This window comes from Perca fluviatilis, chromosome 2, assembly GCF_010015445.1.
Source record: "Perca fluviatilis chromosome 2, GENO_Pfluv_1.0, whole genome shotgun sequence".
Lineage (NCBI taxonomy): Eukaryota > Metazoa > Chordata > Actinopteri > Perciformes > Percidae > Perca > Perca fluviatilis.
Window position 1 is genome coordinate 6664300 of NC_053113.1, and position 15828 is coordinate 6680127.

At 39.2% G+C, this 15828-nt stretch overlaps 1 protein-coding gene across 1 annotated transcript; it reads left to right on the forward strand.

The window, feature by feature from the left end:
* The first annotated feature begins 850 nt into the window (after positions 1–850).
* Positions 851–5763, forward strand: LOC120545443 (olfactory receptor 11A1-like). The gene is made up of 3 exons (XM_039779763.1): positions 851–1767; positions 4501–4627; positions 5734–5763. The coding sequence occupies exons 1-3, from the start codon at positions 851–853 to the stop codon at positions 5761–5763; spliced, it is 1074 nt and encodes a 357-aa protein (XP_039635697.1).
* The last annotated feature ends 10065 nt before the right edge of the window (positions 5764–15828 follow it).

A 15828-nucleotide genomic window follows, 5' to 3' on the forward strand; every position in this document is an offset into this window, starting at 1 on the left:
AGAACGCGCTGCTGCCTACTAAGAAATGTAAATATAGGTCATAATTACTGCTTGGTGAGGACGTGCTAATGGTCGTATTTCTTCATCTGTCTTTTTAAGTGTATTTGTCATCTATTGTGAATCACATTATATTGCAGCTTTTTGTATAACATGTTCTTTATTCAGTATGAACAATATTACTTAAATTATTATTTATATTATTAATATTGAAAAACTGATTTAATGATTTCTTGGTTATCATAAGTAGTTGCCATACATTTTCTGTTGATTGCCTATTTGATTAACAACTACAGCCATGAAATGGGAAAGAAAGAAAGAAAGAAAGAAAGAAAGAAAGAAAGAAAGAAAAGAAAGAAAGAAAGAAGGAAAGAAAGAAAGAATTCATCTTTGCTTAAATTGTATTTTATTGACCTATGTTGTTCTTTAACATGCTAAGAGTAGATGGTCAGATTTCAATTAGATGTGTATCCCTGGTAATGAGGCCAGACTGCTGATGTGCACACCCTCTGACTTGAAAAGATTTAAAAGAAGCAGACACAGGGTTTCATCTCAGTTGCAAAGCAGTCACAACATGACTGCAGCTAGACAGCTGATGAATGTAAATATTCAGGCAATGTCATAAACTGTTAAATAAGGCAAATGGTAAGTTTGGAGAATCTGTGTTATTGTAAGAATTGATATCTTTACTGTCTGCAGGCTGAATATTGCTTGTGTGTTAATGCAGTGAGTCCAGAATGAACATAACTGTGACATTTAAACTAATTTTATTTCTGCAAATCTCCAACAAAATGTAACATTGTCAACTGTTCATCTTGTGCAAACTTGAAAGGTTGTCATGTGAACCAAACAGATGATCATGATAAACTCTACACAGGTTTCATATTTCACGTTTGGTGCATACTTTAATATTGGGCTCTTTAAATACTTATTTTTCCTGATTATTATGTGTTGTTATGCTGTAATTATTTGTGCTAATCTATTGCTGATTGTGGTTATCTGTAAGAACAGAAGCTTACATGAACCTATGTACCTTTTTCTGTGCAGCCTGTTTGTAAATGAACTGTTTGGTAGTACAGGGTTGTTTCCATTCCTTCTGGTTCAGATCTTTGCTGACATTCACACTGTTTCTGCTCCATTTTGTTTCTTGCAGATTTTCTGTGTGTATGCATATGCAACTATACAATTTCATAATTTATCCATCATGTCTTACGACAGATATCTTGCTATCTGTTATCCTCTGCAATATAACACACACATGACATCCATCAAGGTTGCCATGCTTATTGCTGTAACATGGATATACCCATTTGTTGGAGTCGCTGTCACAATATCTTTGAGTGCTCCTTTACAGCTGTGTGGGAACATCATTAACACAGTTTACTGTGATAACTACTCTATTGTAAAACTGGCCTGCTCTGAAACTAGAGTCAATAACCTTTATGGACTCATTTACACTTGTCTTGTAGTCTTTGGACCTCTCAGTTTAATCCTTTACACCTACATCAAGATCCTTAAAGTGTGTTTTTCTGGTTCTAAACAGACCAGACAGAAAGCTGTCAGTACCTGCACACCTCACCTCGCTTCTCTACTCAACTTTTCTTTTGGTTCTTTCTTTCAAATATTACAGAGCAGGTTTGATATGAGCAGTGTACCCATGATGTTGCGAAATCTTTTGTCATTATACTTTCTGACTTGCCAACCAATCTTTAACCCTTTAATGTATGGACTGCAAATGTCTAAAATACGTAGCTTATGTAAAGTCGTCTTGTCATACTTTAGTAACGATTCAAACAGACCTTGTCGATACATTATTTGGAAAATGACGTAGAAACTAGAAATAATGGCCATTGTTGAGTTTAAAAAGGTTAAAACAATGCTGATCTTTGATATCAATGTACTTTTATGTTTTGATATATTGACAATGTATGCTGCAGCTGAGTTAGGCAGGAAAACTGCATTTCAATCAACATCCTGCCCTCTGCAGCTTATTGTGCTAATTATATCATGTCTGTCACTTAGCATACAGGAGGAAGCTCTTTGTTTACACGGCAGGAAGATTGTGTTGATTAGATTAAGACCAAAAGACTAACTTGAAAAGAATCAACATCCACATGGTAGGATCTTGTTTGTGACTGGAAGTAACCTCAAAAACCTCTGGAAATAACGTTGTCTTTTGGGCGACGACAGACCAGTGGAGGAAGTTTTCATCCAAGAAGCCGCCCACAACTTCAAGGGAATATATTTGTAAAACTTAGAAGGGAGAAGCATCTTTTCAGTTCACTGCAGCGTTAAAAGTTGTTTTTGTCATGCCATTTTCTTATTAAATCTTTTTGTTAATCTTCATTGGACCAATCCTCTCTTTCCTCAAAATTCAAGAAAACGCAGCACCATCTAGAGAAGTTGAGTTGTGAGAATCAGTGGATAAACAGGCAGGTGTTTTGGCAAGTGACCAGCTAATGATACCTCACCTTTCACCACTGCAGCGCCCCTGACCTGGATACATTAAAATACTTTATCAAAGCCTAACACTTTAGATAAGCCTTAACCATGTAGAAAGATAAAGTGTCACCTGCTGTTATTTGCTGGTTTTACTGTTTTACTTGCTTTTAATGTGCTTCATTGTAAAGTGTCTTTGAGTACTGTTAGAAAAGTTATGCTTATTTCATTTTAGTGTTAAACTATTTGCTTCATCTGTGTGCAAACTATTTCTGTCTCCCACGAGATAATCATGACCTTGTGAAAAGCACAGAATGCCCCTGAGGGCAGAGTGTGTGTGGAGAAGACACCGGGCCTGACCAGAGATAAAGACAGTATGTCTTTTGTAATATTACTCGCTGATTCTTATAAAAAGACACTGTTGTGAGCAAATCTTCAGTAATTTTTCTGTACTTGCTGTGAGTGCAGTAGAACTGACTCCACTAATTATCCTAACAAGTACCTTGAAAAGCGCTATATGAATAAATTGTATTATTACTGTTAATGCTAGGGATGGGGGGGAAATGGATACAGCATAGTATAGCAACATGTATCGTGACAATACCATATTGTTACGCAGAAGCCAGGTATTTATTATTTTTAAATACAAATTGCACTTGAGAATTTTACTTTTAGGTACTAGAATAACAAAAGAAAAAAAGAAAAATTGAAGTGAGATGAACAATCAAAGAAAATGTATATTTTAAAGATAAAACAGATGATAACTTTTTCCTTTGGGGACATGGTCTTTTTTGTGTATTTGTTATCTTTGGGATTTTCCTTGGCTCAGAATGGGCCTTTGGGGGGGGAGACATATTAAGAGGGAGGGGGTGTTCTGGTGGTCATACCCATTGAGCATCTAATACTTTATCTCTTGCATCCTGATACACAAGTATGCACCAAATAAATGGTGGAAACGACACAAAATTCTGGATGAGGGCGTTTACATCCGATTGTGGGCCAGACCAGAGTACACTTGACCCCAAAGTCCAGTTGGTCCAACTGTGGGCCGCTGCTGCAAAATGTTTTTAAAAGAAACTCTGAACTAAGCATGATGTACATTTCCGTTGCTTTAATTTAATAAATCAACACTTTGTGTTGTTATTGCCCTATTCCAGTCACTGTTGATATGTTTTAAAGGTACAATAGGTAGTATTGATATTTATTAATGCAGCAGAGACCTAATGTATTGATAACACAACATGCTCATTAAGGTTCTTTTAGTACATGATTTTTTAACTATGGTTAACAGCACTGGGCTGACCCATAATTAAGTTTGCCATGTAACGATAGCTGTATGGATAGACGACTGTAAGATATTGTGTAATTTCCTCTAATTTGATGGTAATTTAGACACCTAGCACCCCCCTGTCTGCAGACCGGCTCCGCTGCGTGTCGGCTCTGTGCTCTGCCGTCCGTCAATACCCACCAGGTCCGGATTTGTTGCGTAACGGCTGCAGCCATGACTGACTGCTGAAATCACAAGGACCCACAAGATCTCGCGAATTCAGGTAGAATAGAACCACAAAACCAACAACAGTTCATTTCCACCAGTCTGTGCTGTGTTTTCAAGGTGTAGTGCAAGGAAATATAATCCGCCATGAGCACAGTATATTTTATTTTGAAAAGTAACCAGATGTTTTATTTTGTATCTGTGCTCGACTTCCTATCCCGCACTATCTGTCGTGTGCTGAAATGCTGCGGAGCTCTCCGGCAAAAATAGAAGCTCTGCGTATCTGCCATTCAGCAGGTCCGCAACCAGTGGAAATTGGGGGTAACCCTCTCTTAGCTCAACTGCATGTGTTTACAGCAGCGTGGCTAACATCAACAACAGAAGCTGCAGTTACCCACAAACCATCAGGTGTATCTCAACTACGGATCTGATTGTAGCCCAAAATACACAACATTTCCTGGCCTATTATAATAGATGTCCTAAGAAAATAACAACCCTAACACTAACCAGAGTACACTTGACCCCAAAGTCCAGTTAGTTGAAGAGCACACTGCGTACTCTACCGGGCACAGTTGGTTGATCCAGCGGGAGGCTGAGAGCTCCGTGGCAGACAGCAGCTGCTCCTCCTCCGTCCAGGAGCAGAGCTTCATCTTGCTGCGCCGCCGGTCCCCGGGGCAGCAGAGTCACCGGAAGAGTTCGGTACAGAATGACTATGGACTAGGGTTGGGTATCGTTTGTATTTTTATAATTCCAATGCTGAACCCGTACTTTTAAAACCATTCCAATTCCTAAACCGATTCTTGAAAAACTGAAAAATGACATCAAAGAAAGGCTTTTACATCCGTTTTGGTGAGCCCAGAGGGAAAATATGGCATTTTAAAAGTAGCCTACATTCACGGTAGCTAGGTAACGGTAGACTACAGAGAAAGTGGAACCGAAATGAGGAACCGAATTGGAACCATATTGGAACCGGGTTTCGGTACCCAACCCTACTCCGGACGGTAAAAGTTAGATCCCATTAGCCCCTGCTTCACAGAGGAGCATTCAGGTCCAGTCAAAACAATGCAGCGCTGGCTTATCGGCGCCAGACGCATGTCAAATATAGCAGCTGTGGATGAGAAAGGAGTTAACTGCTGGAACTCAAATACTTTTATGCGCTGGTGATTAAACTTTGATGCTGGCTCACACCTTTTTGGGGGTGGCGCCAAAAATGTCTGTATGCAGGAAAAACCCTTTTCATTATTATTGCTTTGCTCCCTTCATAATTGGTACGCCCACTGGAAGGCGCTGCTGCCTACCAATAAATGTAAATATAAGTCATAATTACATAATATTTACTAAATAATATTACTTAAATTATTGTTCATATTATTAATATTGAAAAATGACTTTAATGATTTCTTGGGTATCATAAATAGCCATACGTTTTCTGTTGATTGACTATTTGATTAACAACTACAGCCATGTGAAATGGGAAAGAAAGAATCAATTCATGTTTGTTTATATTTTTTTTTACTGACCTATCTTCTTTTTTAACATGCTAAGAGTAGATGTTCAGACATCAGTTAGATGTGTATCCCTGGTAATGAGGCCAGACTGCTGATGATCACACCCTCTGACTTGAAAAGATTTAAAAGAAGCAGACACAGGGTTTCATCTCAGTTGGAAAGCAGTCACAACATGACTGCAGCTAGACAGCTGATGAAAGTAAATATTCATGCAATGTCATAAACTGTTAAATAAGGTAAATGGTAAGTTTGTAGAATCTTTGTTATTGTAATAATTGATGTCTTTACTTTCTGCAGGCTGAATACTGCTTTGTGTTAATGCAGTGAGTCCAGAATGAGCATAAATGTGACATTTAAACTAGTTTGATTTCTGCTAATCTCCTACAAAATGTAACATTGTCAATTGTTCATCTTGTGCAAACTTGAAAGGCTGTGTTGTGATCCACACTCTAATTATGATAAACTCTACACAGGTTTCATATTTCACTTTTGGAGCATACTTTAATATTGGGCTCTTTAAATACTTATTTTTCCTGATTATTATGTGTTTTTATGCTTTAATTATCTGTGCCAATCTATTGCTGATTGTGGTTATCTGTATGAACAGAAGCTTACATGAACCTATGTACCTTTTTCTGTGCAGCCTGTTTGTAAATGAACTGTTTGGTAGTACAGGGTTGTTTCCATTCCTTCTGGTTCAGATCCTCTCTGAGATTCACACTGTCTCTGCTCCCTTCTGTTTCCTGCAGACTTATTGTGTGTTTGCATATGCAGCTATACAATTTCATAACTTGTCCATCCTGTCTTATGACAGATATCTTGCTATCTGTTATCCTCTGCAATATAACACACGTATGACATCTAACAAGGTTACCGTGCTTATTGCTGTAACATGGTTATACCCATTTGTTGGAGTTGCTGTCTTGATATCTTTAAGTGCTCCTTTACAGCTGTGTGGGAACATCATTAACAAAGTATACTGTGATAACTACTCTATTGTCAAACTGGCCTGCTCTGACACCAGAGTGAATAATATTTATGGACTATTTTGTTTACATATGTTTTTAGTTTTTTTTTTTTTGGACCCATTCAACAGGTTTAAAAATGTACACGTACCTCAAAAAAAAAATTATACTTGCTTCTCTGCTCAACTTTTTCTTTGGTTCTTTCTTTGAAATAGTACAGAGCAGGTTTGATATGAGCAGTGTACCCATGATGTTGCGCATTTTTTTGTCATTATACTTTCTGACTTGCCAACCAATCTTCAACCCTTTAATGTATGGACTGCAAATGTCAAAAATACGTAGCTTATGTAAAAGTATTATCCTTGGTAAAATGTAAACTAAAGTTAAAGAGGGTTTGGTTGGTTGGTGACTCCCATAAATCAATTTGTAGGAAACTTATGTAGAACTACAGTCTTCTGAGAAAAATGTACTTGTGAAAACCAGTGGAGTACTGGGCAGGTGTTTTGGCGAGTGACCGGCTAATGATACCTAACCTTTCACCAGCGATGATGAAAGGTAAAGTATCATTAACTTGTCATACCTCTTGAACTCCCTACCCATAGACATCTGTAACTGAACTGAGATGGACACATTAAAATGACTTATCAAAGCCTAACACTTTAGATAAGCCTTAACCCTGTATTAAGATAACATTTCACCTGCTGTTATTTCCTGGTTTTACTGTTTCACTTGCTTTTAATGTGCTCTATTGTAAAGTGTCTTTGAGTAACTTGGAAAGTGCTATATAGATAAAATGTATTATTATTATTATAATTATTAATATTCTTATTATTAAATGCTAGGGGGGGGGGATTTAATACAGCATAAAATCCTGATATTTTCTGTGGCAATCCTATATTGATGCACTGAAGCCAAGTATCGTTTTTATATATATATATATATATATATATATATATATATATATATATATATATATATATATATATAGTAATTGCAGATATTATTTAAACTTCCGGGTACTATAATAAAAAATGTCATTCATTAATTTACATAACAAAATCTTGCTATATATATTTTGATATCTTTGAGTCTTCCTTTACAGCTATGTGGTGTAGAAATATTTCTATAATTTAGATGTGTTAATTTCAGTATTAAAGTTGTATTCCCTGTATAATGGGACACACAGGATAGTTAGATAAAGCTTTGATTACCTTATAGTTCAGGAATGTGTTTTTCTGTACCAGGCAGAGAGTTGGAATGCAGGTGGTGGCCCTTGGGTCTGTCTGTGTGTGTGAGAGCTGGAAGATCTTCCCGGAGACAGGAGAGGGACGCCTCTTCAAGGAAGATAATAAAACATTAGGGAAATGGTTAGGGGGGGGTCATAATTTGACATAGACTTTGCTGACTTGAACTCCATATACTGGTGTCTGAAGTTGGAGAAACTTAGTCATTTTGAGAATCCACACATGTGTTGTGATTTAAATGCTGGACTTCAGTAAACTTTGCTTAACTGAACTCTTCGTCTCAGATTGATCCTAGTGTTCTGGTAAACTTAAGTCCGATATAAGAAGGCGGGGGAATTAATAAATTGGAGTCAGATTTGACAGACCTTAGGGCCTTATTTTTTACATACTGTAATTCCCTTCAGTGGCAATGTCATTAACAAAGTGTACTGTGACAATTACTCCATCGTTGAACTGGCATGCTCCAACACCATAGTTAATGGAACTGTTTATGTAAACAGTTATTGTTATACTTTTAATATTTACACTTACATGTGTAGAGTTTATCATGATCCTTGTTTTGTTTTCCAACACAATTTCAATTAAAACAGGATGAAAGTTGTTATGATTATATTTTGATTAAAAGACAAAATTAACGTTTGTTTTGCTGACAAATGTTGATCGGATAAGTCCTACTCTGCCTCTGATTGGCTAGTATTCGTTGCCTTCTTCACAGAATGCGTCACAAAGAGAAAAAAAAAACACTGCCTGAGCCGGGTCGCTAGATGATGGCAGGCTTAAAGCTGAACATTAAAATTCCACTTCATAAAAAGGTTGCTGACCCCTGAGCTAGAGCATCCGGTATATTTTCTAAATAAACACCCTGTGAAGACTCCCGATCATATATTACAACACTACACTATTTTAACAACAAAACACAGCTGTTCTGTCCTCTGCCTGGAATCATGTGAAATCATGCCACCTATTGGACTTTCCTTTTCAGGTGTGTTGCACACGTGAAGCAGGAAACAGGAAGTAGGAAATAGGTCGTTTTTAAAATGCTCATGCTTCTCTGTTTGCAATTAATGCAATCAATGCCAGTACCAGAAGCAATCACTTTCAATCTTTGGTTGTAATGCTTAGAAAAGCAATGGCTGTAAGTGAACCTTTTTTACCAATGTATAGCAGCCTGATTTGAAGTGTATTTGTGGCAGGTGATGCTTAACACTAGCCTGGATGGCAGCCGAACTTAGCCCCGCTAAGGACTTGATCCGTTGAGGAGCAATTATGCTTGAACAAGATCTGTTCGGACCAATCAAATTGTCAGACAGATGATCAACAGTGACAGAATCAACCACGTCACCAAAGAGCGCTTGGGTTGAATTTGTTTACAACAGGTGGCTGCCGCTGGAGAATTGAGATGTGGAGATTCCACCATCGCGTCTGTTACAGACGATATCGACAGCGCATTAATTTTAAAATCCTCAACCGGCCTGTCTCAAACCAGCTGATGGTGTGGTTGCGACTCAGCTGTTCAAGTGGCAGAGGCTGGTTTTAGAATGTAAGAGGCTTCACCTGTTTCAACGGCCAATAGAGAAGTCAGCTGGTAAAGTCAGATATAAACTATATGAATAAAATGATCATTAATCCATTTTATTTCTGCGTTACAAATAGCTTTACGAAATGGCAGAGATTTAGACAGAGCCTCAACAACTGCCCGAAAGCACGGTAGCGTTATATGGCTGAGAGAGATGGAGACTGAAGAGAGAGAAAGTCAAAAGTCATGAGTTAGAACAAATGCATTGTGCAAAGAGTGGTTGCTATGGAGACAATACACAGTGTTGAGTTCTGTTGACAGTTGAGTTCTGTTGCTCTGATTGGTTGTAGCTCTATCCAATGAATGCAGAAACATTCTCTTTCCTGGTTCGGTTGGAACACGCCCCATAATCACAGCCCAATGGAGCGGTTTCATAGCCTGGATGCCAGCCGAACTTAGCCCCGCCCACAAAATTCGAGGTCGGGAAGTTCGGTCTGGAGTCGCTCCGTTGAGAAGCACCAATCAGATTGTCGGACAGATGATCAACAGTAACAGAATCAACCACGTCACCAAAGAACGCTTGGGTTGGATTTGTTGAGATGTGTAGATTCCACCATCGCGTCTGTTACAGAAGATATCGACAGCGCATTCATTTTAAAATCCTCAGCTAAGGAGCCTCAACAACTGCCCGAAAGCATGGTAGAGTTATATGGTGGAGCGAGATAGAGAGAGACTGAAGAGAGAGAGCGTTATATGGTGGAGAGAGATAGAGAGAGACTGAAGAGAGGGACCGCCGGTGCTAGAACAAAGCCGTGAATCAGAGAAATAAAACGTGTTTTCGCCGATTCATCTCTAGAAATGCAACTGTAGCGAGCATGTCACTATCACTAACGTTATCCACATTTATATTTACAAGAAACAAATGATATATCCAGCTTCAAAAAAGTCTAAGAGTTGGAAGTTAGAACGAATGCATTGTGCAAAGAGTGGTTGCTATGGAGACGATATACAGTGTTGAGTTCTGTTGACAGTTGAGTTCTGTTGCTCTGATTGGTTGGAGGTCTATCCAATGAATGCAGAGGCATTTTTTTTTCCTGGTTCGGTTGGAACACGCCCCATAATCACAGCCCAATGGAGCGGTTTCAGACTCACATTCTGACTAGAATCTGAGTATGACAACGTAAGGGCTATCTTAACACCATTGTATTTGTGTATGTTTTGTTGAGCACATGTAGTTGAGCATGTGAGTTTTGCTGTGTAGATAACATACATTGAATATGATTTGAAGTAACACTAGATGAGACTAAGCATGTTGTTTGTATATCATGTCATTTATGTTTCAATTTATCAGAGAATTGGTTTATTGCTCTGCATGTATTTGTTCGTAGCATCTATTGTAATGCTAGCAGTTTAGCTCTTCACATAATTCTGTAAAACGTAGTAATTTGTGTAAGATAGATATTTATTGTTCCATGATGGAGATTATTTATTGTTCCATGAGGGAGATTTGTTTTCAGTCTGTTTCATGCACATGGCAATATAAACAGATAAATACATCAACAGATAACATAAAGACACAGAGAAACAACCGCATTTACAGCGACACCCATAGGTGCGGGAAGTGGTGGCCAAGCTTTAAAACTCAGAATGTGTCACATACTGTCGGAAAAGAAAGATTTTCCAAAGTCTGTTACTTTGTGGCACTTATGTGGTTTATGAACACTTAATCTACTTGTGGTTGTTTTAAAGTAAACATACATTTTCATCTAGAAAACTGATCCTGGTGCATCAAGCTCCTTGTTTTAACAGACATTTTATTATGCATGCACAATCTGCAGGGAGGAATGTGCAATTTTTCAGCAGGGTACCATAGACTCATAATTGGAGGTGCTGACCCTCACAGTCGGTCTCAAAGTGTTAGCATGCAGATCACAGTCTGAAGAAGCCTGCAAAACCATTAAAAGGAACCCCGACTAGTACGACATGTTGGCCTTATAAGATTAACGTGGGCGTCAGCTATAAAAAGGTGGTACAAAAACACTCCAAATGTTTTGTTTTTTGTTAAAAAATGCAGAAAATCTGTTCCCTCGTAGGCCGCCATGGTTATTTACGTCTCAATGCATTCTGGTCTAGTGACGTGTAATGGTTGTACCCCAGCGTACCGGCTATTGACAGTACAGTAACAGCGAGATGAACACGTCTGCCATTCAGCCTATTCAGTTTGATCGTAGGCTTAACGGACGAACCTAGGGGTCAATAACAGATGTGTACCCACTCTGTCGTTCTCTGGGACATGTTTTCATGCTAATTGATTGTGTTGGAGCTTCAACGAAGCTAGCGCGGACCGCTGGTTAACCTAGCTTACAACGCTAGCTAGTATTCGGGGCACAGGGAAAGTAAAAACAAATCGCTATTTATACCAATAAAAAGGCTCAAAATATCACCAAACTTCAACGGTAGCATAGTGAGGGTCCCTACATGTTAACCGAAGCATTGAGAACGTGAGAACGAGAGAGGGAGAGAGAGAGAGAGAGAGAGAGCCGCAACAGAGCCTCCTACTTCGGGAAACCATTCATGACTTACTGCTGGCGATGCCAACTTAAAATCAAAAGCAATTTGTACAATATATCTGAAATAATCGTAATAGTTATGTTTACCGATGTAAACATAACTTGTCTAGCTAGCTAGTTTACTTACTCAGTGGATAACTGTCCATCTTGTCCCTCCGGTCTGGGTCGCCGTCTCCAATTCATTTTCGGGACTTGGAAAAAGGTTTCCCTGTTCATCAGAGAGGGGAAATCTTCAGACTGTACAAAACACTGTGTCTCTTGGGTGTTGGGACGCAACAGGTCCCACTCCGTGCAACACAGACGCTCCTGTTGGGTGGCCATAGCTTCACAATGTCCGCAGGTACACCACCAGTTTCCCCAAGTACAAGGCTGTGTTGCGGCATTGACTACCGGTAGCTCTCTCTCTCTCGTAGCCCTTTCATGGAGCTCCCGCAGCTCTTCGTTCAATAAACTGTCTGTACACTTACAGAGTTCTCAATGCTTTGGTTAACATGTAGAGACCCTTACTATGCTTCCGTTGTTTGGTAAGTTTGGTGATATTTTGAGCCTTTTTAGTGGTATAAATAGCGATGTGTTTTTACTTTCCCTGTGCCCCGAATACTAGCTAGCAACCATTACACGTCACTACCCCAGAATGCATTTAGACGTAAATAACCATGGCGGCCTACGAGAACAGATTTTCTGCAGTTTTTTTAACAAAAAACAAAACATTTGGGAGTGTTTTTGTACCACCTTTTTATAGCTGACGCCCACGTTAATCTTATAAGGCCAACATGTCGTACTAGTCAGGGATCGTTTTAAACTCAGAGAAGCAATCCTGAAGCAATTATACTAGCCACTTCCTGATGAGAATGCTAGCACAGCGCTTATTTTATGAAAGCCCAGCCATTGGTTTGCACTGTGCGTCACTCGCACAGAAAAAGTTTAACACATTTCAACTCTTGCAGCAGGCTGGCATGTGCATGAGACCAGCACAGCCACGACAGTTTCATGGGATTGCAACCACTTGTCGCTCCGCCTGTCAGATTGCCCACAATCCCTACCTGCCTGCTGCCTCTCATTGAAATATGAATTACTAGTAGGTGCGTCAATCACTCCCCATCTGAAAAGACCTTAAATAGGCTGGGATTGTGTCTCAAACTGCACACTTCCATTAGTGCACTAACAGGCAGTAAACTTTGTACACTACGTACTGACTTGCATAGTGTGTAATTTTTGACAGAGGAGTGTTGTCTCAAATCGTGCACAGCCGGTGTACACTTACCGGAAATGACGATCACAACATTTCAACCCTTCTTCTTCTTCAGTAGAATTGTGAATTTCACCCGGGGAGAGCATTCCAGCCACTTATTGTTTTCCGCGAAAAATACATTCCTGCTTCGTTTTGGGAATTTTTACTAAAAATGTGATTTTTTTGATTGTTGCATTTTCTCCTTGTCACGCGAGGATAAGACGATTATGACAACGCCATTGTGTCATCCGCCTCTTATTAGCTGTAAAATGTAACAGTACCTTATTTTTTGTTATTGCTCTCCATTCAATGTTTTCTATTAATTAATTATATTTATTCTTTGTTGATCCCTCTATTTTATGTATATTTCATGTATCTGCTTTAAAATGAGTAACGGTAATGTATTACTGTTCATTTGAGTAGTAATTTTAATGCTCAACTGTTTTAGACCCCATTCTTCTATTCTTTTATGAACTAACGTTATATGCTACAGTCATGCAAAGTGCAATGCAAAAGATAACACAACATTAAATACATTTAATAGAATTTTATTTAAAAGATGGTCCTGTGCTTATAGTTCTACAGGCTCCAAACTCCAGGCCGTAACGTTACTGCCAGCTGAGCGATACAGTCCCAGTTAGGGTTGGGTACCGAAACGCGGATGAAAACACAGATGGTGCGTTCACTGAAACTGGTAACCTACAGCCTTGCGGTGCATTCAAAGTTATTGTAAAATACCCTTTTCCCATCTGGTGGTTGTTTTTGTTATTCAACAGCAATTTACTGGTGAAATAAGTTATTGATTATTATGAGTTATAGTTATTACATTACTATTAAATAATTAAATTTTGACCATATGGCCTTAGTAATAAACAAGTTGTTCTTTAATGTCGCCTACTGTTGTTTAGTACCCTTCTTTTTTTAAACTTTCTTAAAAAGTATCGGTTCAGGCACCGTTTAGGCACCGGGCACCGTTTTAAAAGTACCGCTTTAGCACCGGTATCAAAAAAAAAAAAAGATACCCAACCCTAGTCCCAGTGCTGGCACTGTACTTTAGTTTGATGGGGAAAGTGACATGAGGGTGGACTTCAGATTCTCCAGGGGATCCTTCTACATTCTAATGGCCATCGTTGACCCTAAATGAGGGACCTCTAGTCCTCGTTTGTCCCTAAAGAGATGGATTATATACATCAGATTAAGGCAGAAACAGCTGATACGTTATAACATTACGTTTCCGTTAACGTTACTGGCTGACAATCATCAGCTGATCGCTGCGTTGCCAGGCTAACGCTCACAGCTGAATATGTACAACTTGTTATATAAGGAATAAGGACATAAGGAAACTTCCTTTTAGGGAGAAACCTCGGACACACCCAGGCTCTTGGTAGGCGGTGTCTGACGGTGCCGGTTGGAGGTGTGATGAACTGTGGTGGCAAATTTTATTTTAACCATCTGTTTAATGATATTAACCATTTGTTTAAAGATTGTTTTAAACCTCCACAAAATCCTGCTCCTTCCTGTAGACTTTTAAAGCACTAGAGAGGGGAACAGCTGCAGCCGTCAACTATAGCCTAGTAGAGTTATTTAGTTTTACTAGCCTGAAGCTCCTCACATTGTTGTCTTTTGCTTAGATAGAAGTGGAGAAGGCCGATGACTGTTTACGACAGTGAGAACTATGTAGGTTTCTGTCTCCTGAGATAAACTGTTTTTTAGGCTAATGAAAAGAACAGGAGCAGAGGGGAAGGTGATCAACTATGGCCATGCTAGAAGATACATTTAGAGGGCTGGCTTAACAGAGGTTTTTACTATATGATGTTTGGATGTTTAGACTTTAGGTTAGAAGACCCTTTCAGATGTGCCGTGGTACTTGTGAAACTGTTTTCTCTGCATTTGCAAATGTAAATAAATGCTCAAAGACCAAACTTTGGTTTAATTCTCAAACAGTCTTTTATTCGCTTTCATTCTTATCATTGATATTACTAAACTGCTGCTTTACGGAAAACTTCCACCACAGAACAGTGGCAATAATAGTCACAATAAAAATAATGGAACTATGACTAGAAATAGTAGTTGTAGTAGTTCATGGTGTAGCAGGGCACTGCAGGACGTTACAGGGCATAGCAGGACGTAGCAGGATGTAGCAGGATGTAGCAGGGCATAGCAGGATGTAGCAGGATGTAGCAGGGCATTACAAGGCATATCAATGCACTGCAGGGCATAGCAGGGTGTAGCAGGGCATAGCAGGGTGTAGCAGGGCATAGCAGGGTGTAGCAGGGCACTGCTGGGTGTAGCAGGGCATAGCGGACGTAGCAGGGCACGGAGCTGGACCACATCTACAGGGTTGGTAGATGAATCTGACGACTATGAAGAGAAGCAGAGAAGAAAAGGGTGCCAAGTCTGAAGCTATACACCCTCCTCTGCCGTTCTAGGCCAACGCTGCATCTCCTCACTCCCTAACTATAAGCTTTATCAAGGAGGAGAGTATGCTGTATCTCTTTTCTTCCCCACCCATACTTGAAATGTTCTATATGCGTTTAGAAAGTTTTCTTTTTTGTTCGATCAAACACAATCTCTAAAAATATCAATTATCAAATGGCCGATATGTCAGGGGGAAACTACTTTAAAGTTTCTTTTCCTATACTGATATCGGTATTGGAACAACTCTAATGGAAACCATATTTTGTCTTTATGTTTCTGTTGTTCGAAATGCCTTCTACAAAGTTTACTTTTTGCTGACATTGACCAAACAGAATCTTTCAACTGGACCTTTTCATAATGAGGTCATTCTGCTGCTGTGGGTGTCCTCCTCTGGATCGAAAAGGATAAAAGAAGTCGTGACGAAGTTGCAGCTCAGTTAGGACGGATT